General features: G+C 42.9%; 1 protein-coding gene across 1 annotated transcript; it reads right to left on the reverse strand.

Annotated features, from left to right (window-relative positions):
* Positions 1 to 3058: 3058 nt before the first annotated feature.
* MMP23B (matrix metallopeptidase 23B) lies at positions 3059 to 23500 on the reverse strand. Its single transcript, XM_075277664.1, has 8 exons — positions 22988 to 23500; positions 12221 to 12336; positions 9729 to 9868; positions 9330 to 9497; positions 6965 to 7129; positions 6769 to 6879; positions 5062 to 5188; positions 3059 to 4165 (listed from the first exon to the last, which is right to left on the reverse strand). Exons 1-8 carry the CDS (start codon positions 23120 to 23122, stop codon positions 3991 to 3993), a joined length of 1137 nt encoding a protein of 378 aa, XP_075133765.1. The 5' UTR covers positions 23123 to 23500; the 3' UTR covers positions 3059 to 3990.
* Positions 23501 to 23758: the final 258 nt, after the last annotated feature.

The raw sequence follows: 23758 nt of genomic DNA on the forward strand, positions 1-23758 counted from the left end.
GAAGAAAGCAGAGTGTTGTACTTGGCTGCTTTGGTCAGTCCTATAGAATGTAATAGTGTCCTGGTCCCTCGGCCTTTTTATTTTCCTGATACAAGAGTTCCTGACCTCAGAATGACCCGGCATGCTGGGAGTTGTAGTTAGGGGACCATTGGTTATGACTGCAGAGGTTAGATACGTAGGTTTGTTGTATTCTCCTATACAGTGCCATTCATACCCATCGCTGTGTCCGGTATTGCAGCTCGCGACCAGTTTATCATCACTTTGTATGTATTTGTTTTGTACAATGACTTCTCCTGAATTGGATTATTTACAAATGATTTATTACACTGAATTTTCCCAAATCTGCCAGACACAGTAACAGCCTAAATCCACTGCATAATATATAAAAATGTAGCACCATAAGAATGAATGGGGCACCTCGGGCCGTCCCTTTATCCCATGTATTGTACCCTTCTGAGCTGTGCGTATACCATAAAGCCTGGTTCTAGGTACATACTATGGCTGGGTGAATGAACACCAGAGATTTAGGACCCATGTAGCAAAATAATGCAGTAAGAAGACGCTTTGTCCTATTCCCCCCCCTCCCCCCCTGTTTTAGCCTTAAAGGGATTTTCAGGATTTATAGAATTGATGATGTAGCCTTAAAGATTGGCGGGGTCTAACATCCAGAATCCCTGCAGATCTGCTGTTTTTCACTGATCCGCTGAGCGATATCCGATTTAGGCTAAGGTCCCATGGGCCGTATCCGCAGCACTAAAGCGCTGTGGAAAGAACCACTGTGTGAACGCATTGCGGTTCCTTCTGCAGCGCTTTGAAAAGAAAGTTCAGAGTTTTCCTCTGCAGACTTTCTCTTAGCATTACATCTACGGGAAAGCCGCCGGCGTTTCCGTAGATATAATTGACATGCTGTGATTTGCAAAGCCGCAAAGGCTTTGCGAATCGCAGCGTGTCCGCACTGAGATTTCTTCCGCAAAGTGGTCATGAGATTCCCATGAATCCCATCCCCTTTGCTTGCACTGTAAAACACCGTGATTTTCCCCGCAGCGTCTCTGCTGCGGGCAAATCGCAGCATTTACGTCCCGTGAAGCCCCGGCCTTATGGATCACATGGCCTGTTTGCAGCTCAGTCCCATGCAAGTGAATGCAGCACAGGTGCTATACATTGTGTGTCGCTGTGCTTGGTTGTTTTTTGTTTTTTTTTCAGTGATGAGGCTGCACCTCTCATCTGAATTCTGCATTCTCATCAAACAGCTGATCCATGGAGGTCCCTGGTATTAGACCCTTGCTGATTGTAGACTTATGACCTAGTGAAGTATGGGTGATCAGTTATATAATCCCAGAAAACCCCTTTAATGATTGATGCGAATACAAAGGATATATATTTTTGCATTGCATTTTACAAGGGCATTGTCCCAGCCCTTCTCCACATGCAGTGCAAATACTAAGTCACTCCTAATACCCACCTACGTCTATAAGGCGAAAACCCCATAAGCATTAGAAGGCCCTGCTGTATACAATAAAAATAATGAAAATGTTTCCAATATCTTCCTTATGTGCAGAGATATTGGTGCTTGAATAGACAGGTCTAAAGCTTGAGGCTGCACTACTGCCAGAATCTGTTTGCAACATCTACCTGACCCTGTCCAGGTTTTATCTTTTTCAAGGAACGTTAGGTGGAGATTACTGAAGCCTTCATGACAGAAACTGGCTTACGGCTCGTTCACATCTGCGTTGTGAACTCCGTACTTCAGGTTTCCGTTTCCTGCCTAAAACAGAGGCAGGATACGGAAACCTGCAGGAGTCTCTCTCACCCATTCATTTGAATGGGTGAGAGAGATGTCCGGCCGTGAGCGGCGGTGAGCGTTTTATGCTCTCCACCGCGAAACCGGGTTTTATAATCTGGACACAGTCAGACATGCAGTACTCTGTGTCCGGATAAAAAAATCAGGTTTCGCGGCGGAGAGCCTAAAACGCTCACCGCCGCTCACGGCCGGACCCGGTCTGTGGTTTCCGTCTTCTGGCATGCAGAAGACGGAAACCACAGAACGGACAGGAGAACGCTAGTATGAACCTAGCATTAGGCTGAGGCCTCACGTTGCAGAAACACAGCTAATTTTGTTACGGTTTTTTGAGTCAAAGCCAAGAATGGCTGCAAAAGGAATGGGAAATCTATAGGAAGTTCTTATACTTCTCCCTTCTGCTCAATCCACTCCTGGCTTTGGCTCAAAAAACCGCAACAAAATCTGCAACAAAAAAAAGCTGCATTTCTGCAACATGGGGCCTCAGCCTTAAAGCAATTTTTGGTACACTGATGATTTAGCGGCAAAAATTGCAACTTTGGAGTTTTTATGGAACTTTTCCAAAACCTATATCTCCAGTGGGGGCTGGTGGTTATAATTCACACCTGCTCCTAGCTCGCTTCAGTTTGGTTTCTAGCCCACAGAAGACCAGTGACATATCAAATGTATTACAAGGGACCAGGACTGGCATAGGAAACTCCAATCTTGACAAATTTTCCCCATTGTGTCACATCTTCTTACTCTTAACCTTGGTTCACATCTGCGTTTGGTAATCCTTTCGGGGAGATTGCATGGGGACCCCTCTGAACGGAATACCGAACGCACTAGCAAGCGGTGTGCAGTGAAAGCACACGGACCCCATAGACTATAAAGGGGTCCATGTGCTGCCGCACGAATCATGTGGACAGTAAAGTAGATCACAAAGTACTTTCATGTCCGCATGATTCGTGCGGGTACCACGCGGAGAGTACAAGGACCCCGTTATAGTCTATGGGGTCTGTGTGCTTACACTGCACACCGCTTGCCAATGAGTTTGGTATTCTGTTGGGGGGGGGGGGGGACTCCCCCGAGCAGATTACCAACGCAGATGTGAATGAGGTTTACATAGCAACTCCCATCCTGCAACCAAAGATTACCGTCACCCTACAACTCCTTCACCAATGTAAGTCCATGGAGTTGTACTGCAACCCTAAGAGTGGTCAGTGACTGTGACGTCTGCATTTGTTTTTTGCAGCAAGTCTCCGTCACAGCCCCCTGGGGGTTGTAGTGCACCCCTATTCACTTACATTAGTTATGGAGTCACAGGGTGACTTGGCGATCCTTGGTTGTGGCAGTCGCCATGTAGTCCTAGTCTTATAGGGCAATTACTTCTATACTGAGTTTGGTCTTATTCACACGACATTGCTGTCACATATCAACGTCAAATTGACAGCTGTGAAAAACGGTCCATCAATATAACATTACTATAGACGTGATATAGACCATATACATTTATGGGTTCATAAACTGTCCGTCACAGGGCCCTTATTCTGTTATAAAGAGCAGTCACGCGTCGTGTGAATAAGGCCTTATCGGTGTTTGTAACTTCAGGGCCGAAGCCTGAGGCGTCTGAGTTGTCACAATCTCATGACTACGACCACCGTACGAGAGATCATGTTGATATGTGTTGCTTTGTGGACCCATTATTGGGACAGATTTATTAAAATTGTCTTAGTTGCCCATAGCAAACAGTTATCCTGCGCCTGAAAAATAAAAACCTTCGTTGTAATTGGTTTCTATGGGCAACTAAGACAGTTTTTCTTTTCCACCATTTAGTAAATCTGCCCTTTTTGTTCCTCTTCGTGGTGCCGACATCCCATTACTTTCCGCATTACTTTACCGCAGGCTTAGGCAGTCTGTGGCTCTCTAGGCCTCAGTTTTATGGCAGAGTCAACAACATTTCATCAATCCACCCCGAATAGGGGTTTTGTATCTCCCTAGCAAATGTACTTTTTGTAAAGGGTAATATGTGCAAAGCTCAACAATGTAAAGCTACCCTCAGTAGACAGAAATGCATTGCATCGTCACCAAGCATTGAGAGGTTGACTATCAACGTAGCGAAATGGCTAGTGTCCAGAGACGACGGTGCGTGCATGCAGTCAGTCCAGCCATTGGTCCTATGTTGTCCAAGTTCTATGTAACTACTGGATTCCTCACATTTGTACTCTTATATTCCATGAGTAAGTGGTCAGCACCCGTTCCCTCTTCTTCACTATGCAGGTGTACAGGCCTTCATTGATGGCGTTGGCGATGATACTCATGTGGTCATCATTGAGGGACAGGTAGCCGGGATAGGAGTATTCCAGGAGCTCATTGTCTTTGTACCAGCTGTACACAGAGAACATTGGATAACTCATTAGCTGTAAATTATGGGGAAAAAAATCCCATTAACTGGGCACCATGACTATATAGGGAGTCTGTCACTAGAATGGTCCCTATTGAACTATGGGCACAGTCAGATAGCCATGGTTCACATGAATAAAACACTTTTTTTCTGGTTCCCAATCGCTGCCCCTGACGCTGAGGTTTTAGCTTATTCCTGATATGCTAATGAGTTGTTTGGTGCAATGAAGGTATCACCATTGCTCTCATTCCACCAAAGCGTTACCTTCATGCTATGACTGACGGCACCAATCTGTGTACATGTCATAGTGGGGGGGATGGGCGGTGGGAGCTCTTTGGTGCTATAAGGGCAATGGAGACGCCCTTGTTGCACCCAACAGCTCATTAGCATATTAGTGGGGTAAAAAAAGCTAATATATAATGGAGGCACTGATTAGGAAACAGAAAAAAAGTGAACCCCAACTATCTGACCATGTTTTTATTGATCAATAGGGACTTATCTGTTGACAAAACTCCCTTTAAAGGGGTACGGCAGGACTTTAAAAACATGGCTGCTTTCTTCTCAAGAAGTGACCTCACGTCTGTTGGTCACATAGCAATTCCTCATATCTATCGCTTTAAAATTATTTGGATTGAGCTGCTGTATGGCCATGTGACCAATGGAGATGAAGAAAAATAATGCAGCCATGTTTTCGAAGTCCTTCACAACCCCTTTAAGAGGCTAGAGCCATTTTCTTTTGCATTTGGTCACAGTGAGGTGGCTTATGGGGTCTACCACTTAAACCTCATTGGGTGGTAACCCATCTGATAGATCAATGTTCCTTAGAGACGTGGCCACATCTTATTCCTGCCATATATCAGCTGTATGATATGACACTTACTAAACTTTGCCTTTCTTATGGATAATCTTCTTTCCACATCTGAAGGTCACGTTTCTGCCTTCTGGAACCAGTCGCACTTTGGTTCGGGGTGGTATTGGTGTTGGCATGCGCGTTGGAAATGGAAAGTCTGAAGTATAGAATAATAAAGAGTTATTAAGTAATATCTATAAGACCTACTGGTCCGGAGTCTATGGGCAGAAATATCTCCAGGATTATAGAGATCGTCAGTATTACACACCCAGATAAAAATGTCAGATTGCTGCAAAACTCAGCATGCAGTGATGGTAGATATGAAAATTATTATAGGTTTGATCTGATAAGATGCTGGGTCTCGCCACAAGAGGGGCGTAAAAGTGCTTCCCACTATAAAAAGGCTCTCAAAGGCTACTTTTGGGTAGTGTATAGGGTTGAGCGATCGGGATCGGAAAAGTTCGGATCCCGTTCGGCAATCGAGTAAATTTCACGATCGCGATCGGGTGCCGATCCTGCCTAAAAAAGATCAGGAACGGAATTCCAATCCCGATCGCTCAACTTACCTGCACAGATCCGCTGCTTCTCCCCGTTCTTCTCGCTCCTCTTCTCATTGACATGCCTTCAGAGTGCCCTGCGCGCCCCCGCCTCCCTAGACTAGTGTTAGAGATGCTGGGAAGGCGGGGTTTGTGGCTTAGGAGAGTGTGGGTGGGTACTGGGAGGGGAGACATGAGTGATGCACTGACGTCTCCCCACCCACACTCTCCTAAGCCACAATAAGACAACAAGCCCCGCCTACTCTCATCATCTCTAACACTAGTCTAGGGAGGTGGGGACGCGCCCGGCACTCTGAAGGCATGTCAATGAGAGAGGACCGGACCGAGAAGAACAGGGAGCGGCAGCGGACCTGTGCAGGTAAGTGGACACTAGGGGGGCTAAGTAGCTGGGGGATTTTTTTTTTAATCCACCATTTGACATAGGTGAATTGTTTATTGTGTCTGGGGTGTCCTGACTCTCCTGACTCTCCCAGGACAGATGGATCAGACACTTGGATTTCAACATGCCTGATCGAGGAAATGTAGCTACAGCCAGAGATGTCTGGTCACAGTTGGATTTCCTCCTGCTATTGAGAATACTGTCTTAGTGCGTTCCTATGGGGAATGTCGGAAGGAATAGCTGTCAGCGAGCATGCATGTGTCTGGGGGAGGGTAGTTGGAGTGAATAGCCATCAGTGAGCATGTATGTACATGTGTAGGAGGGGGTTGGAAGTAATGTTCACCCAACAACTATATATAGTATATGACCACCTTGACCTTGAGTTGGGAGTAGTAATGCCTTATTTATAGTGTCCCATGGTCTAAACATGTCACAAAGTTACAATTGCCGCCATGTCTTAGTAGTTACATAGATTTTCAATCATACCATTGACTGCAGCTGATCTATGGTGACAATAGACAGTCAGCAGTGACAAAGTCTGGTGACCCCATTGCAGACCTTGTCATAGGACCCTGTGGCTTCTTTGCATATTGATATATTTTAATCCACTAATGGTTTAATAGCGACATGTCATGAATCTACTTGGACTGACTCTAATGCCAAAAACTAGGTGGACTCCATTCCATGATCAATCTTGTATGGGCTACCACTTGTCATTCTCCATCCATTGATATGAATAGGACCTTTAGAAGACATTGACATCTCTAAACTACAGAAATAACAACCATATAAAGATGATACCATAGCAGAAGTCGCAGCTGTACGGACAATACTTCTTCATAGGTTTCCTTCTAGAGTCACAGTACCCTTTATGTGCCCAGCTGGCACACACTAAGTATCTGTCTCTGCACCCTGCAAGAAAGAAGCAGAATAACGTTACTAATCCAATCTATGTAATACGTAAAGGATTTACAGAACATGTATGATTTGTACGCACCATACAGACTGTAGATTCCCCACATGTCGTCTTGAGAGATTGTCTTTTTCCCAGTCAATGTGGCATTAATGTGCATCAGGGCATTGCTGTTGAGAGAATGCATCAATCCCAGGGCATGGCCGATCTCATGAGCAGCGACGTGGACCAGGTCTGTGAGCCATACCCCTATGGAGAAAGGACTTGGTGAGCAGATTTCTATTCATTACCCATACTTGTTACCTCCAGCAGCAGACACTGGGGTTATTCGGGCTGCACCATACATGCTATATCATTGGCTAATCCCATTGGCAGCCATGATAACTGCTGACAGTATATGGCTCGCTTAACCCCCAAAGGGGTTATTGGGGAACTTCATATGCATTTACTTTTTGGCTGGAACGTCAGGTTCCCAGACTGTTCTGACCTGATTGGAACCAACACCAGGCACCCAAATTGCTCTGCCCTTCCAACTGCTTGGTGTGTATTACCTGTATTTGGGGGCTGGGTTTACCATGAAGTCTGCCATGCCCTACAGTACAGGCAATTCCTACTGAACAGATAAAGGAGAAGGCAGAAGAACTTGGGTTCCAGGTGCTGGTTCCGATTAGGAGACCGTGAGTTAGAACCAGCACAACAGCCCGAGGTTTGGTCTAAATAGAGCCCGGCCAGGAAGTCGGTGAATACAAAGTTCCCAGATAACTCATTTATTGACTAGGCTTATAAGAGTTGTGGGAAAGTTAGCTCTGTAGAAGCAGCGGTGCGGGCCCAAACTGTCAAGACAGGGACAAAAAATTTGCAGCAAAAACTGGTTTATTTTTAAAAAAAAAAAAAGAAAAAGAAAAAATAAACATCAGGCATAGTATAAGCACAATAAAATGCAGCCTTAACATCAGGCAAAAAAATCCTGCTCGTCTGAGCACTAAGTAAACTACCAACCACATGACCAAAACACAATAGCACAGGGACTCTCATAAGGCTCTCAGTGTGTCAGAACAGATCAAGCCACTTCCTCTCCTCCCAGGATCTGCCATAAACTGTAGGCCCTGCAGCGTTTTATTGGTCAGTAATGAGTCCAGGATCTACACATGTGCTGAGGCCTACTCCAGATCCACCCTGGACCACACATGTCAGAAATCTGGGGCTAATATATCTGGACTCCAGCACTCTGCCTCTTACCCTCTCACGGAGCCTATATGACCAAATTGATTTTAGTAATTTTGCACACAAGGTAGTTTAAAGAAGACCTGTCACCAGATCCAAAAAGTCCAGTGACACCCTTCATCTGATCAGCGCTGTCATCCTGAGCATTTTAGTGTTCTGTATATCTAAATCTGTTCAGCTTTTCCAAAGATATAAGCCCTTTTAACACTGATGCAGATTAGGGTCTACTAGCCAAGCGGGTGGTAGCACTGTGGGTTTCTGTGTGCTGTATGTCATGCAGTGTTACCGCCCACTTGACTAGTGTACCCTTATTTTCAAAAACCACTAAAAGGGCTTATATGTTTCGAATATCTGAACAGATTTAGATAAGTAAAACACCAAAATGCTCAGGGTGAGGGTACTTATCAGATAAGGTATATGCTTGCACCTCTTTAAAAGGATACAGTCAGCTGGTTTGGGACCACCAAACCACTAAACATTATGTGGCAAGGGTTTAGGGTCCCAAACCTGAATAATTCACTGCTGTCCAATGCCAGAATCTTCAGGAAACAAAGTTTAAACTCACTGGGGGTCCACTATCCAGAAATCTCTACGGCGCATGCGCACTATGCGGTGGGGTGAGGTCAGTACACCTTGCTTTACTATGAACTGATATGTAGAGTATGCGCTGTGAAGAGAGGGATAGTCGAACACCTGACCTATTCCTGCAAGACCATTATGAGTTTAAGAAGTCCCCACCAGCCTCGATCCTGTTTATTAGGAAGGTCTGTGGCTCACATGACTCATTGCAAGACGTGTCAACATACTTTTGACCACAAAAGGTGATGGAGGAGTTATGAGTAGATTTCACAATACAACACATAACATTAGTCTAAGAAGCCATAAAAGGTCAGGTTGGTTGCATAAAGCCTATTTCCTGTCTCTGGAAAACATCACGTGGATGTGTAATCTTATTTTTGTTCTGCGTACACTAAAGCGTGATTGTAACCAGAAATATGGATGTGGGTGAATATTTGGCTCCAATATTGCGTGCAGGCTTAGTGACTAAGAGAGATCAGCACTCTTCAATGAGATCTACATCAGTGGTCTCCAAGAGATGACCTCCAGCTGTTGTAACTCCCATCTCCAGGGCCTGCTGAGAGTTGTAGAGTCACAACAGCTGGAGGGGCACAGGTTGGAGACCCATGGTCTATAGTCTTAACGTTCCCCAACAAAATCCTAATACCTTTTTTCCAGCTAAATCTGGTGTTTCCCAAAATCCAGTATTCACTGTCATCGAAATGAATCTCCCCCGTCTGTGGAAAGTAAGCGTGAGCCAACTCCCCGGTCGTTCCATCGAAGCAGTAATGAATCCGCGACTCCAGACAGTCGGTGTGATTTATGCCATAGAACCCTGATATGATAGAGAACAATTGAGCGTATTAGGCCTTAAACTGAGCATAACAACATGTGTCACTTTTACTTAGAGTGTTCCTTTATATTGTATGGGTTCCATTAGCAAGTTGGTTCATATTAGCAAGTAAATCAACCAAAAGCTGAATGGGCAGATCTGTGACCTCAAGATCGGTCGTGAAACGTCACCCATCTAAGTAATGGGATTTATATGGACCTCCTCCCCACATACCGATCTTCATATCACTTTCTTGGTCTGCCGGGACTTCCTTGAAGTGGAAGGGTGTCACTTCGCTCCACATACGGTACGCATCTGCTATGCCCTTTCTTGTGTCACTCTCGTTGATTAAATTTCTTGGAAACGACACAATTCTGAAAAAAAAAAAACAGAAAAAAGTTGAATATTAAACGTCCACGTTTATGGTGGCACCCAGGTGCCTACAGGGCCATAGGACTTAGGCAACCGTGTGCCAACTATTTTTCATGGCTAGAATACTAACCCACTATTTTATCATATGGTGCTATTATCCCTGGGTATGTCTCAGAACAAGTCCTATACCTGTCTGTAGGAAGGAAACCAAGGTGTCTGTGGAGGTACGGGCACCACGCTGTTACCATCCATGTGCTGTCCGTGGTGTTTGGATCTGGCCTTACTTTGGTCTACGCTCATAGCAATGCCTTATTCTGTCTTGCTAATGTAAAAAATATAAAACAAAAAATTGTATTTTTTTTTTCTGGTGACTCCTAGTTGCCAAACAGACCACTCTGCAGATCCTCTATAACAAAAATATCTCACTTTACAGCCTGCAGTAAAATTGAATGTGACCGTCTCATTGTAACTAATAAGCAGAGGATTAATAAGCCAAAAGGGAATTTACAGACAGAGCATTGTAAGGCTGACCATACGTGTTACAAGAACGGCAGAAAATCTAACATGGACATAACATAACAGTCCTATGATGTGGAAAAGAAAGATAAGGGGCAGGATGAATTTTAACATGACCTACCCTTTATTCTGCTACTGCCTTTTGCAGGAACTTGTCTCCATTTATTCTGTTATACTTTAAGAACCCAGACCCCAGCATATCACCCCAGCCCTACAGATAGATAGGTTAGGACCACTAGAACCCAGAATATCAACCCAGCCCTGCAGATAGATAGGTTAGGGTCACCGGAACCCACTATATCTACCCAGCCCCACAGATAGATAGGTTAGGGTCACCAGAACCAGCATATCACCACCAGCCCTGCAGATAGGTTAGTGTCATCAGAACCAAACATATCACCCCAGCCCTGCAGACAGATAGGTTAGTGTTATCAGAACCAGCATATCACCCCAGCCCTGCAGATACATAGGTTAGTGTCACCAAACCTCAACGTTTCAACCTAGTCCTGCAGATAGATAGGTTAGGGTCACCAGATCCCATAATATCACCTCAGCCCTGCAGATAGATAGGTTAGTGTCACCAGAACCAGTATATCACCCCAGCCCTGCAGATAGGTTAGTGTCATCAGAACCAAACATATCACCCCAGCCCTGCAGACAGATAGGTTAGTGTTATCAGAACCAGCATATCACCCCAGCCCTGCAGATACATAGGTTAGTGTCACCAAACCTCAACGTTTCAACCTAGTCCTGCAGATAGATAGGTTAGGGTCACCAGATCCCATAATATCACCTCAGCCCTGCAGATAGATAGGTTAGTGTCACCAGAACCAGTATATCACCCCAGCCCTGCAGATAGATAGGTTACGGTCACCAGGATCAAACAGTATTGTTTTCTTGTGAATCACTCCCTCAGTTGCCAAGGTGTCCTTGGGTGTTGTCATGACTCTAAGGGGGTAGTGGCAACACCTTATTTGTTCCAAAGAGCTAATTTGCATGTTGACATACATAGCTATATCTTGACAATAGAGCGATTAATAAAAAAAGGGAAAATACCATTTGATTCAGGTGACTGTAACCTATCTATCTGCAGGGCTGGTGGAAATGCTGGGGTCTAGTGATAGATTCCTTTTAATTGGAGGTGAAGGGAGAAAGTCAACTGAGCCACAGTCATCTTGTAAGAATACTTGGGGAGGCCTCATCTCAGGCAGAGTTTAGAGTGGTTACAAAGAGCGTCTCTTACTCTGGAGGACCTGCAACAAAGAAAAGGAACTTTTCCGCCACTTGGGTCCTCAGCCTCAATCTTGGCTAAGTCTTGGCTCTGCTCTTGGTATAGTCTTGCATTATAGACAGCAGAATGTTACATTACATTCCTTCCTTCAGATCAAACAGATTAGAAGAACCCTCTATAGATGACACGTCTTTCTTTTATACATATGTCGTCCAGATCTCCAGTATTTCGAAGAGATCTGAGGCCTCTATTCCAGGTATAGGGGATGTCACATGTGCGGCCACTCTCTATCATAGCAAATGGGAAATGGCGAATGCAGTTTTCCTATAGATTTTTGCTGCAGCACAATTGTACCATTGTACAGGCAGTATCAAAACACGCCAGGTTTATCACAGTGACTGATCGGTTTGCGATTCACTGCGGCTACTACTACTAACCTGATGTACATACATACAGCTTTGTGATCACAGATAATATTGTTACAATGCAATTCATACAGATCCTTACTTTTTTTGGAACTCCATGTTTTGTCTTGCGGTCAGATATTACATACATACTGCTAGGCGTTCTAAGGATGTTTATTACTTAGACGTGTTTCGTCACATACCTGTATGTCAGGTTGTAATGGTCCCATTTCAGCAGTCCTGGTGTCAGAGTGTAGCGTTTTGCTCTCAGGTGATACGGCAATCGAAGAACCGGGACTGGAGCCCCCACAGAGTCTACCTTAGAAAGAGTTACAATGTCAGATACAAGATCTTTCATTGAAGACGTACAGTAAGTAAGACTATGGGTGGAAGGTTTCTGTTGCAGCAAGCTGCCTCTCAGCATAAAGAACCTCATAAAAGTCCTCACCTAATTTTATTGTTCGAATTACTTTAAAGGGAGTCTTTCAGCATAACCCAGCATATCAACCCAGCCCTGAAGACAGAGAGGGTACCTAGGTTGATTGATGCTTAGCTCTTTGGATCAATGGCAATACCCTGGTGCTCCAAAGAGAAAATTTGCATATTGACAAAAATGGCTGTATGTCTGGAATTAAAGCAGCAATTCACAAGGGGAAAACACTGTATATGACCCTAACCTATCTATCTGCAGGGCTGGGGTGATATACTGTGTTCTGGTGGCCATAACCTATCTATCTGCAGGGCTGGGGTGATATACTGTGTTCTGGTGGCCATAACCTATCTATCTGCAGGGCTGGGGTGATATGCTGGACTCTGGTGACACTAACCTATCTATCTGCAGGGCTGGGCTGGGTGATATGCTGGTTCTGGTGATACTAACCTATCTAGCTGCAGGGCTGGGGTGGTATGCTGGGTTCTAGTGACAGATTCCCTTTAACCCTGGAGAGAGAAACCAAAAATTACCTCTGAATTTTTTCCGAGTGTCCCTTTCAGATACTATCTCAGATACCTTTATTCTATGGACATGCCTGTGTCTGCGCCTGTTCTGTCTTTCACATACAATTTCCAATAACTGTACTTGTGCGGTGCGATCTTTGTTTTACTCTTTCCAGCCCTTGCTTCTAATGCAGCCAGGCTGTCTTGTATTTATGGCCGGCTGGGAATAATCCCATATTTGCAGGAACTGTGATGCCAAAGCCTAAAATTTCATTAAGGGAAGTCGTGAGTCAGCATAAAGCCTCATATCTGGAATAGAACAGGAGACTGTGTGCGGAGGCTGCCATGAAACTATTTCATCCTGACCTATGTACAACATGGATCCCATGAACATATTATATTAGCAATATCTGACAAATCTGAACACTGCCAATTCCATGCCAAGTCTTTTTGCTATTGTTTCATGGAGAAGGACCCAAAACAAGTCTGTGTAACTCATAGCTGTACTTAAATGGTGGTCACCCAAACAGGAGCCAAGTGGTTGCTGAGAAACCCTGCAAGATATATTATGGGAAGTTGCAAGAAAAAAAAATAAGCAGAGATTCTCAAATGTGCTCAACTTGGATGAAGGATGTCCTAGGAGTGGGAGGATGAACTCGCTGCACAGGGTGGCACAGGCAGATGGTAGGGGGTGTATGCTGAAGAGCAAGGCCCGCCTCCAGTGCACCAAAGGACTCATTTGCATAATACTTCAAGTTTGTTTTTCTCCAACTTTACATAAGTGGCATATATAACAAAGGCATGATGTTTATCAGTATAATGGGCTGTGTAACATGGTGGCGGTAGTTGAACTTGCATTGGAGAGGTGATAGACTGCCATTAAATGGGTTACCTATAGTACTGTGCAAAGAATGCTACAAAGTAAGAATGAAGTGAATGAAGAAAAGAGAAATGTAAATCCCATCAATATTCGGTGTGACCTATGTCCTTTGCCTTCCACCAGTTCTTCTTGGTACTTGCAGACAGTTCTTAAAGGACCCTGGCAGGGAGGTTGTTTCCGCCATCTTGGAGAACTAAGCCCAGATCTTGTGTGGATGTAGGCTTTGTCCAATCCGTCTGTCTCTTCATGTCATCCCAGACAGACTGGATGATGCTGAGATCAGGGCGATATCTGTGGGGGCCATATCATCACTTCCAGGACTCCTCCTCCAAAGGGCAAAGGTCACACCAAATATTGATGGGATTTACATTTCTCTTTTGTTATTTCAGTTCATTTTGTTAATTAACAACCCCCCCTCCAAAACTATTAACCCTTCTATTTCTGAGAGCTTTCTTACACTAGGTTCACACCTGCGTTGGGGGTTTCGAAAAACGGAAACCCACGAATCCACGGAATCCTACAAATCCCATAGACTATTATAGCGTGCAGAGAGAAAGGTTCTGGTTGTAGGAATCAAGCAGAATGGGGGCAGGATCCCTGAACAGTCATGGAGTGCAGGTTTGAAGCCAGCCTTACATTGCAGCATTTTTAACACAACTGCCTAAATCTTTTGCACATCGTTGTATGTTTAGAACCATCCTATACATGGCGTAAGGTGACCCTATGACGCCTAATGGATCAGTCTTAGATGGATAGAATAGGTGCTGTGTGTCGGCTACTCTTTCCATTAAAGTCTTTGGAGGTTCTCCTCGTAGACAGGGGTCCACATATATGACATATTCTACGGAAAGGCAACCATTGCTGCTGATGTCATTCCACAATTATGTCACAATTATCCCGGCGCGCTAATACAAGTGATTTTGGCTGAATATTACTAGACCTGTCAAGCAGTCGTCTGTCTCTTCCTCTCTCTCCATTAATAAGTAATAATTGCCGACCTCTTACCCGGCCACTAAAACTGACACAAATCTCCAGCTCTGCAATTTCCAGTAACATAAACATATCATGGACAGCTCAGTCTCATCCAGCTGCAAGGAGATGACGTAGCTGGCGGTGCGGAAACAGATGGCAGATCCCCCCTAATACTGACTAAATACCTGACAAACGTCAACAATACAATACCGCGCCGTACGGAAAATAGTACGTTATATGCCATTAATGAATTATTATATAAAGTATTGTCTAATCATTATTTGTGTATAATATTATGGCAATATATTGTGTTTTGCTACATTATTCATTAGAACTGTTCACTTTCATTGGGATAAGCTGCAATACCAGACATAGCCTTTGGAGAAGAGTGGCGCTGTTTTTGTAATCTTGTCCATATATTTCATATATTTCTTATGGACCTGACCTGCTACATGAGTGTTCGTGGTTTAGGTCAAGCACTTATATCAGTCTTGTGACTGTAGGTATGAGACATCACCCCCGTGTCCATGTTCTATCTATAATACTGGTGTCTTTTTCTGTTGTAGAGACTCCCTTGGGCCCCTGAAGCTTCCAGGGTGCAGACACGATTGCTACCTCTGCACCCCTATAGCTACACCCCTGCCATAGACCAACCTTCATTTTATAAGCTTGTCTGGTTTGTCCCTTTTCTTGGCTCATCCTGTCTCAGTGACACTTAGGTCCTCTATGTCTTAAGAATGTGAAACCTTCTGTATAGACATCAACTATATCAGTGCTATCAACGTGCAAGGTGCGGTGCAGGTCATTGCCATTGTCACCTTCAGCACAAAGCAGGGACCGTATAGCAGAAGTTGCACTGATAATACCAGCCTTACTTCATTGGTGCAGTCCTTGTGGCTAGTATGGCTGAAGCACCTGTAATGACATTATTACCAGGAGACCACCCATGGGCAAGGATGCTACCAGTGATGCTGGACTGTGGTACTTGGCCCTTCTGTGGAGGTATTTTGATCCGGAATGGTGGTATTTGTTTGGCAGTGCTGGGGGGAGACGTTGTGCCGCATTGTGGTGTTTGGCACATTTGGAGGAGTATTTAGTGCTGCTCGCCAGGATTTGTTTGGCACGGCTAGGGTGAAATACTGTGCTGCACGGTAGTGTTCTGCCCTACTGGGAGGTATTGTCTGCTGGACGCTGATATTTGGCACTTCAAGGGGGTATTTTGTGCTGCACAGGGGTACTTGGTTGCAACGGGTGAGGGTGTATTGTGTGCAGTGGAATACATCTGGCAATGGGTGAAGCTTGAATCAAAAATAGATGTATAGATAGATGATAGATAGATAGATAGATAGATAGATAGATGAGAGATAGATAGATAGGAGATAGATAGATAGATAGATAGATAGATAGATAGATAGATAGATAAATGAGAGATAGATGGTAGATAGATAGATAGATAGATAGATGAGAGATAGATAGATCGATAGATAGATAGATAGATAGATAGATAGATAGATAGATAGGAGATAGATAGATAGATAGATAGATAGATAGATAGATAGATAGGAGATAGATAGATAGATAGATAGATAGATAGATAGATAGATGAGAGATAGATGATAGATAGATAGATAGATAGATAGATAGATAGATAGATAGATAGGAGATAGATAGATAGATAGATAGATAGATAGATGATAGATAGATAGATAGATAGATAGATAGATAGGAGATAGATAGATAGATAGATAGATAGATAGATAGATAGGAGATAGATAGATGATAGATAGATAGATAGATAGATAGATAGATAGATAGATAAATGAGAGATAGATGGTAGATAGATAGATAGATAGATAGATAGGAGATAGATAGATAGATAGATAGATAGATAGATAGATGATAGATAGATGAGAGATAGATCGATAGATAGATAGATAGATAGATAGATAGATAGATAGATAGATAGGAGATAGATAGATAGATAGATGATAGATAGATGAGAGATAGATGAGAGATAGATGATAGATAGATAATAGATAGATAGGAGATAGATAGATAGATAGATAGATAGATAGATAGATAGGAGATAGATAGATAGATAGATAGATAGATAGATAGATAAATAGGAGATAGATAGATGATAGATAGATAGATAGATAGATGATAGATAGATAGATAGATAGATAGATAGATAGATAGATAGATAGATATGAGATAGATAGGAGATAGATAGATAGATAGATACATAGATAGGAGATAGATAGATAGGCGATAGATAGATAGATAGATAGATAGATAGATAGATAGATAGGAGATAGATAGATGATAGATAGATAGATAGATAGATAGATGATAGATAGATAGATATGAGATAGATGATAGATAGATAGATAGATAGATAGATAGATAGATAGATAGATAGATGATAGATAGATAGATAGATAGATAGATATGAGATAGATAGATAGATAGATAGATAGATAGATAGATAGATATGAGATAGATAGGAGATAGATAGATAGATAGATAGATAGATAGGAGATAGATAGATGATAGATAGATAGATGATAGATAGATAGATAGATAGATAGATAGATAGATAGATAGATAGATAGATATGAGATAGATAGGAGATAGATAGATAGATAGATAGATAGATAGATAGATAGATCGGAGATAGATAGATAGATAGATAGATAGATAGATGATAGATAGATAGATAGATAGGAGATAGATAGATGATAGATAGATAGATAGATAGATAGATATGAGATAGATAGATAGATAGATAGATAGATAGATAGATAGATAGGAGATAGATAGATAGATAGATAGATAGATAGATAGGAGATAGATAGATAGATAGATAGATAGGAGATAGATAGATAGGCGATAGATAGATAGATAGATAGATAGATAGATAGATAGATTAGCCAATTATGCCACAAGTAATCCCAGTCCTATAAATGTAGACACAAACTAATAATAAGCATAATACACTCAATATTGCTCGCTATACACACTACCCCATTGTGCAGTTGTTACTCAGAGATTTATGGCCTGTCCAACTCTTGAAGAGATCCTATAAACTTAATGTTCTCAATACGTGTCGACCTGTTCCTAAAAAGAAACGTGCATGGTCCTGTATGTGAACATTCAGCAACATTGCACGGCTGCGGATAGTAGTCTATGTTCTTCCAGATGTTACGGTAATAACACTGCCAGCAAAGGCAACATGAGGGCACTGTGTAATATATTCACATCACTATCTACTATCTATTACCCAGCCCCACCAACCTAGTCCTTGGGCTCCCATTTTGGACTTTTGGATATAAATTATCCCTGTACTGTGACATCACTGTGTGTATTATCCCTGTACTGTGACATCACTGTGTGTATTATCTCTGTACTGTGACATCACTGTGTGTATTATCTCTGTACTGTGACATCACTGTGTGTATTATCCTGTACTGTGACATCACTGTGTGTATTATCCTGTACTGTGACATCACTGTGTGTATTATCTCTGTACTGTGACATCACTGTGTGTATTATCCCTGTACTGTGACATCACTGTGTGTATTATCCCTGTACTGTGACACCACTGTGTATATTATCCTGTACTGTGACATCACTGTGTGTATTATCCCTGGACTGTGACATCACTGTGTGTATTATCCCTGTACTGTGACATCACTGTGTGTATTATCTCTGTACTGTGACATCACTGTGTGTATTATCTCTGTACTGTGACATCACTGTGTGTATTATCCTGTACTGTGACATCACTGTGTGTATTATCCTGTACTGTGACATCACTGTGTGTATTATCCCTGTACTGTGACATCACTGTGTGTATTATCTCTGTACTGTGACATCACTGTGTGTATTATCTCTGTACTGTGACATCACTGTGTGTATTATCCTGTACTGTGACATCACTGTGTGTATTATCCTGTACTGTGACATCACTGTGTGTATTATCTCTGTACTGTGACATCACTGTGTGTATTATCTCTGTACTGTGACATCACTGTGTGTATTATCCTGTACTGTGACATCACTGTGTGTATTATCCTGTACTGTGACATCACTGTGTGTATTATCCCTGTACTGTGACACCACTGTGTATATTATCCTGTACTGACATCACTCTGTGTATTATCTCTGTACTGTGACATCACTGTGTGTATTATCTCTGTACTGTGACATCACTGTGTGTATTATCCCTGTACTGTGACACCACTGTGTATATTATCCCTGTACTGTGACATCACTGTGTGTATTATCTCTGTACTGTGACATCACTGTGTGTATTATCCCTGTACTGTGACATCACTCTGTGTATTATCCCTGTACTGTGACATCACTGTGTGTATTATCTCTGTACTGTGACATCACTGTGTGTATTATCCCTGTACTGTGACATCACTGTGTGTATTATCTCTGTACTGTGACATCACTGTGTGTATTATCCCTGTACTGTGACATCACTGTGTGTATTATCTCTGTACTGTGACATCACTGTGTGTATTATCCCTGTACTGTGACATCACTCTGTGTATTATCCCTGTACTGTGACATCACTGTGTGTATTATCCTGTACTGTGACATCACTGTGTGTATTATCTCTGTACTGTGACATCACTGTGTGTATTATCCCTGTACTGTGACATCACTGTGTGTATTATCTCTGTACTGTGACATCACTGTGTGTATTATCCCTGTACTGTGACATCACTGTGTGTATTATCCCTGTACTGTGACATCACTGTGTGTATTATCTCTGTACTGTGACATCACTGTGTGTATTATCCCCGTACTGTGACATCACTGTGTGTATTATCTCTGTACTGTGACATCACTGTGTGTATTATCCCTGTACTGTGACATCACTGTGTGTATTATCCCTGTACTGTGACATCACTGTGTGTATTATCTCTGTACTGTGACATCACTGTGTGTATTACCCCTGTACTGTGACATCACTGTGTGTATTATCCCTGTACTGTGACATCACTGTGTGTATTATCCTGTACTGTGACATCACTGTGTGTATTATCCCTGTACTGGGACATCACTGTGTGTATTACCCCTGTACTGTGACATCACTGTGTGTATTATCCCCGTACTGTGACATCACTGTGTGCATTATCCCCGTACTGTGACATCACTGTGTGCATTATCTCTGTACTGTGACATCACTGTGTGTATTATCTCTGTACTGTGACATCACTGTGTGTATTATCTCTGTACTGTGACATCACTGTGTGTATTATCCTGTACTGTGACATCACTGTGTGTATTATCCTGTACTGTGACATCACTGTGTGTATTATCTCTGTACTGTGACATCACTGTGTGTATTATCCCTGTACTGTGACATCACTGTGTGTATTATCCCTGTACTGTGACACCACTGTGTATATTATCCTGTACTGTGACATCACTGTGTGTATTATCCCTGGACTGTGACATCACTGTGTGTATTATCCCTGTACTGTGACACCACTGTGTATATTATCCTGTACTGTGACATCACTCTGTGTATTATCTCTGTACTGTGACATCACTGTGTGTATTATCTCTGTACTGTGACATCACTGTGTGTATTATCCCTGTACTGTGACACCACTGTGTATATTATCCCTGTACTGTGACATCACTGTGTGTATTATCTCTGTACTGTGACATCACTGTGTGTATTATCCCTGTACTGTGACATCACTCTGTGTATTATCCCTGTACTGTGACATCACTGTGTGTATTATCTCTGTACTGTGACATCACTGTGTGTATTATCCCTGTACTGTGACATCACTGTGTGTATTATCTCTGTACTGTGACATCACTGTGTGTATTATCCCTGTACTGTGACATCACTGTGTGTATTATCTCTGTACTGTGACATCACTGTGTGTATTATCCCTGTACTGTGACATCACTCTGTGTATTATCCCTGTACTGTGACATCACTGTGTGTATTATCTCTGTACTGTGACATCACTGTGTGTATTATCTCTGTACTGTGACATCACTGTGTGTGTTATCCCTGTACTGTGACATCACTGTGTGTATTATCCCTGTACTGTGACATCACTCTGTGTATTATCCCTGTACTGTGACATCACTGTGTGTATTATCTCTGTACTGTGACATCACTGTGTGTATTATCCCTGCACTGTGACATCACTGTGTGTATCCCTGCACTGTGACATCACTGTGTATATTATCCCCGTACTGTGACATCACTGTGTGTATTATCCCCGTACTGTGACATCACTGTGTGTATTATCCCCGTACTGTGACATCACTGTGTGTATTACCCCTGTACTGTGACATCACTGTGTGTATTATCCCTGTACTGTGACATCACTGTGTGTATTATCCCTGTACTGTGACATCACTGTGTGTATTATCCCTGTACTGTGACATCGCTGTGTGTATTATCCCTGTACTGTGACATCACTGTGTGCATTATCCCTGTACTGTGACATCACTGTGTGTATTATCTCTGTACTGTGACATCACTGTGTGTATTATCCTGTACTGTGACATCACTGTGTGTATTATCCCTGTACTGTGACATCACTGTGTGCATTATCCCTGTTCTGTGACATCACTGTGTGTATTATCCCTGTACTGTGACATCACTGTGTGTATTACCCCTGTACTGTGACATCACTGTGTGTATTACCCCTGTACTGTGACATCACTGTGTGTATTATCCTGTACTGTGACATCACTGTGTGTATTATCCTGTACTGTGACATCACTGTGTATATTATCCCTGTACTGTGACATCACTGTGTGTATTATCCCTATATAGTGATATAACTGTGTATATTATTCCATGAGCCCCTGTTAGGTGACCCTGCACAGAGCTCTGTCTCCAGTGATGGCCTTCAGCACTTAGTGTCAGTTCCTCTGCCCTCTGCAGTCACAGTATATAGCAGTGCCAGAAATAACATGTATTATTTGCTGATGATGTCAGGGAGAGCAGCTGCAGCCATTTACCTTCCTGCAGCTGTTCTTCCCTATTGTCAGAATTATTCCTTCTTGTAACGGCCCATAATGCAATTCTTACTATTCAAGAAAAGATCAGATCTACTTGAGCCTTACAAGTAATGACTGGTGACCCCCGGCAGATATTCCAGAACGTCTTAGAAATATCTCAACCAGTTCAGCAAAGAATTTCAATTTTTTTATATCATGAAGCTTTACAACCTTCCAAAACCGTTCTCAGGATCTCTGTTTGCTGTCACTCAGTAGGAACTTCTATTATTTACCCCCAGTGGGTATAAACCAGTCCTGGTCATGTGATGGGTGCACAGGTGCATGGCATGGTTGCACTTTGCTGTTGCATCATGGCTTAGGTGTAGTTGCAACGCGGCCAACACTGAGCTGGCAGGTAAATTGGTGAGGTTTATAAACTGCAGCTAAAAGCATTAAAGGGGTTGTACCAAGTTATAAAGCTATCCCCTATTCATAGGATTTGGAATAACGTTATGATTAATGGGGGTCTGACTATTGGGGTCACCACCAAACCTTGGAACATGAGTCCATGGCCGCTTCCCTTATGGAGAGGGAGACTAATGGTGCACCCTGTGTCACCATTCATTCTCAGTGGGAGCGCCGAAGATACTCAAGTTCTGTCCTTGGCTCCCTAAGAGAATGAATGGAGCAACGGGGCACATGTTTGGCTTGTAGCTACATCAGGATAGGGAAATTGTAGTTTCATTCTTAAGATAGGTGGGGTTTCAGCAATTGGACCCCCACCAATCGTGAACTTATCCCCATTCTATCAATAAGGGATAACATCAAAACTTGATAAACCCCTTTAATGGTTGCAGGGAAACTGGAGTTCTAGTGTAAAATGGCACCAAAATGAACAATTAAGCCACCCTGAACTTCTCTACAATGAAGTGCCAGCCTCAGGGCATCCGCAACGTGTGATCCCAACATTATATGCCCTATATCCGTGTACCTATGTGCCCATCACATGACCAGGAAAGATTTATATTCCCTTGTAGTACATAATAAAATTCCTGGTGAATGATCTTGAATTCCAAGAATCAAAAAAAAAAAAGTATACCGAGAAACTTTTCCATATACAGAAATGAACATGTCTTTGCGAAAACTGGAATATCCCTTTAAGCATAGCCCTGGATCTGACTCTTACCTGGGTCTTCCATGATACTAGCGATGAAGTTGTGAAAATTCCAGCCAACAATACCAGGGCACCGAATAGTCCGAGCAGCGGCCAGGTGAACCTGCCACCTTTGTCGCCGACGTCTGCATCTCTTTGACAGTCCATGGCACCTGGTCTAGATGCTTTAGCAATGGGCACTGACTGGAGAGTTGTCTCTGGTTCTTCTATTGCAGCTGCTCACTGAGCCCTGGCTAAATACTTTGCATAATTCCCCCTTGTACTCTGCAGATTGTTTATTCTTGCATTTCTCTTATTTCATCCACTGATTTCCTAATGTTGTGTCTCCTCGCCGGGTTGTTTTGTCCTTTCCTGTAGGTTCAGATGATCCTATCTACAGATGGTATAGTAGAGGGTAATGCCTGGATGGTCTACTGAAGATCCTGCCTCATCATCCTCTCTCTAAGTTTCCCTGTAACTTCTTTCTTTCTCTCACTTTCGTTAAAATCCAGGCTGGGAGTCAGAGCTGCCAACTATCCTTCCAATTGAAGCCAAATGTTCTCATCTTTCACAGGCGAAAGAGGGTTTGGTCTGGGACTGAGTTGGGGCGAGTGTGGGGGGATCAGGAGAAGTACAGTCTACTTCCAGCTGACTGGCTCAGCAGCAGGAGGAATAAATCTGCTCTTGACAGGTCACTGTACAAAGACCAAAAAGTGGTAAATCCCCCCCCCCCGCGCCCCCAGCTCAGACGATGAAATATGACGGATATGGGATTTATGTAATCTGTGATGTGTGTAATATATG

The sequence above is a fragment of the Leptodactylus fuscus genome, chromosome 6 (assembly GCF_031893055.1).
Source record: "Leptodactylus fuscus isolate aLepFus1 chromosome 6, aLepFus1.hap2, whole genome shotgun sequence".
Taxonomy (NCBI): domain Eukaryota; kingdom Metazoa; phylum Chordata; class Amphibia; order Anura; family Leptodactylidae; genus Leptodactylus; species Leptodactylus fuscus.

Bases quoted from the DNA above. Each gene is read 5' to 3' on its own strand.
- MMP23B (XM_075277664.1), bottom strand. From the start codon at position 23,122: ATGGACTGTCAAAGAGATGCAGACGTCGGCGACAAAGGTGGCAGGTTC. The intron at 9,869-12,220 runs GTATGTGACGAA...TTTTTTTTTCAG, and splicing joins CATTACAACCTGACATACAG to AATTGTGTCGTTTCCAAGAA. The intron at 7,130-9,329 runs GTATTAGGATTT...CTTTCTCCATAG, and splicing joins CAGATTTAGCTGGAAAAAAG to GGGTATGGCTCACAGACCTG.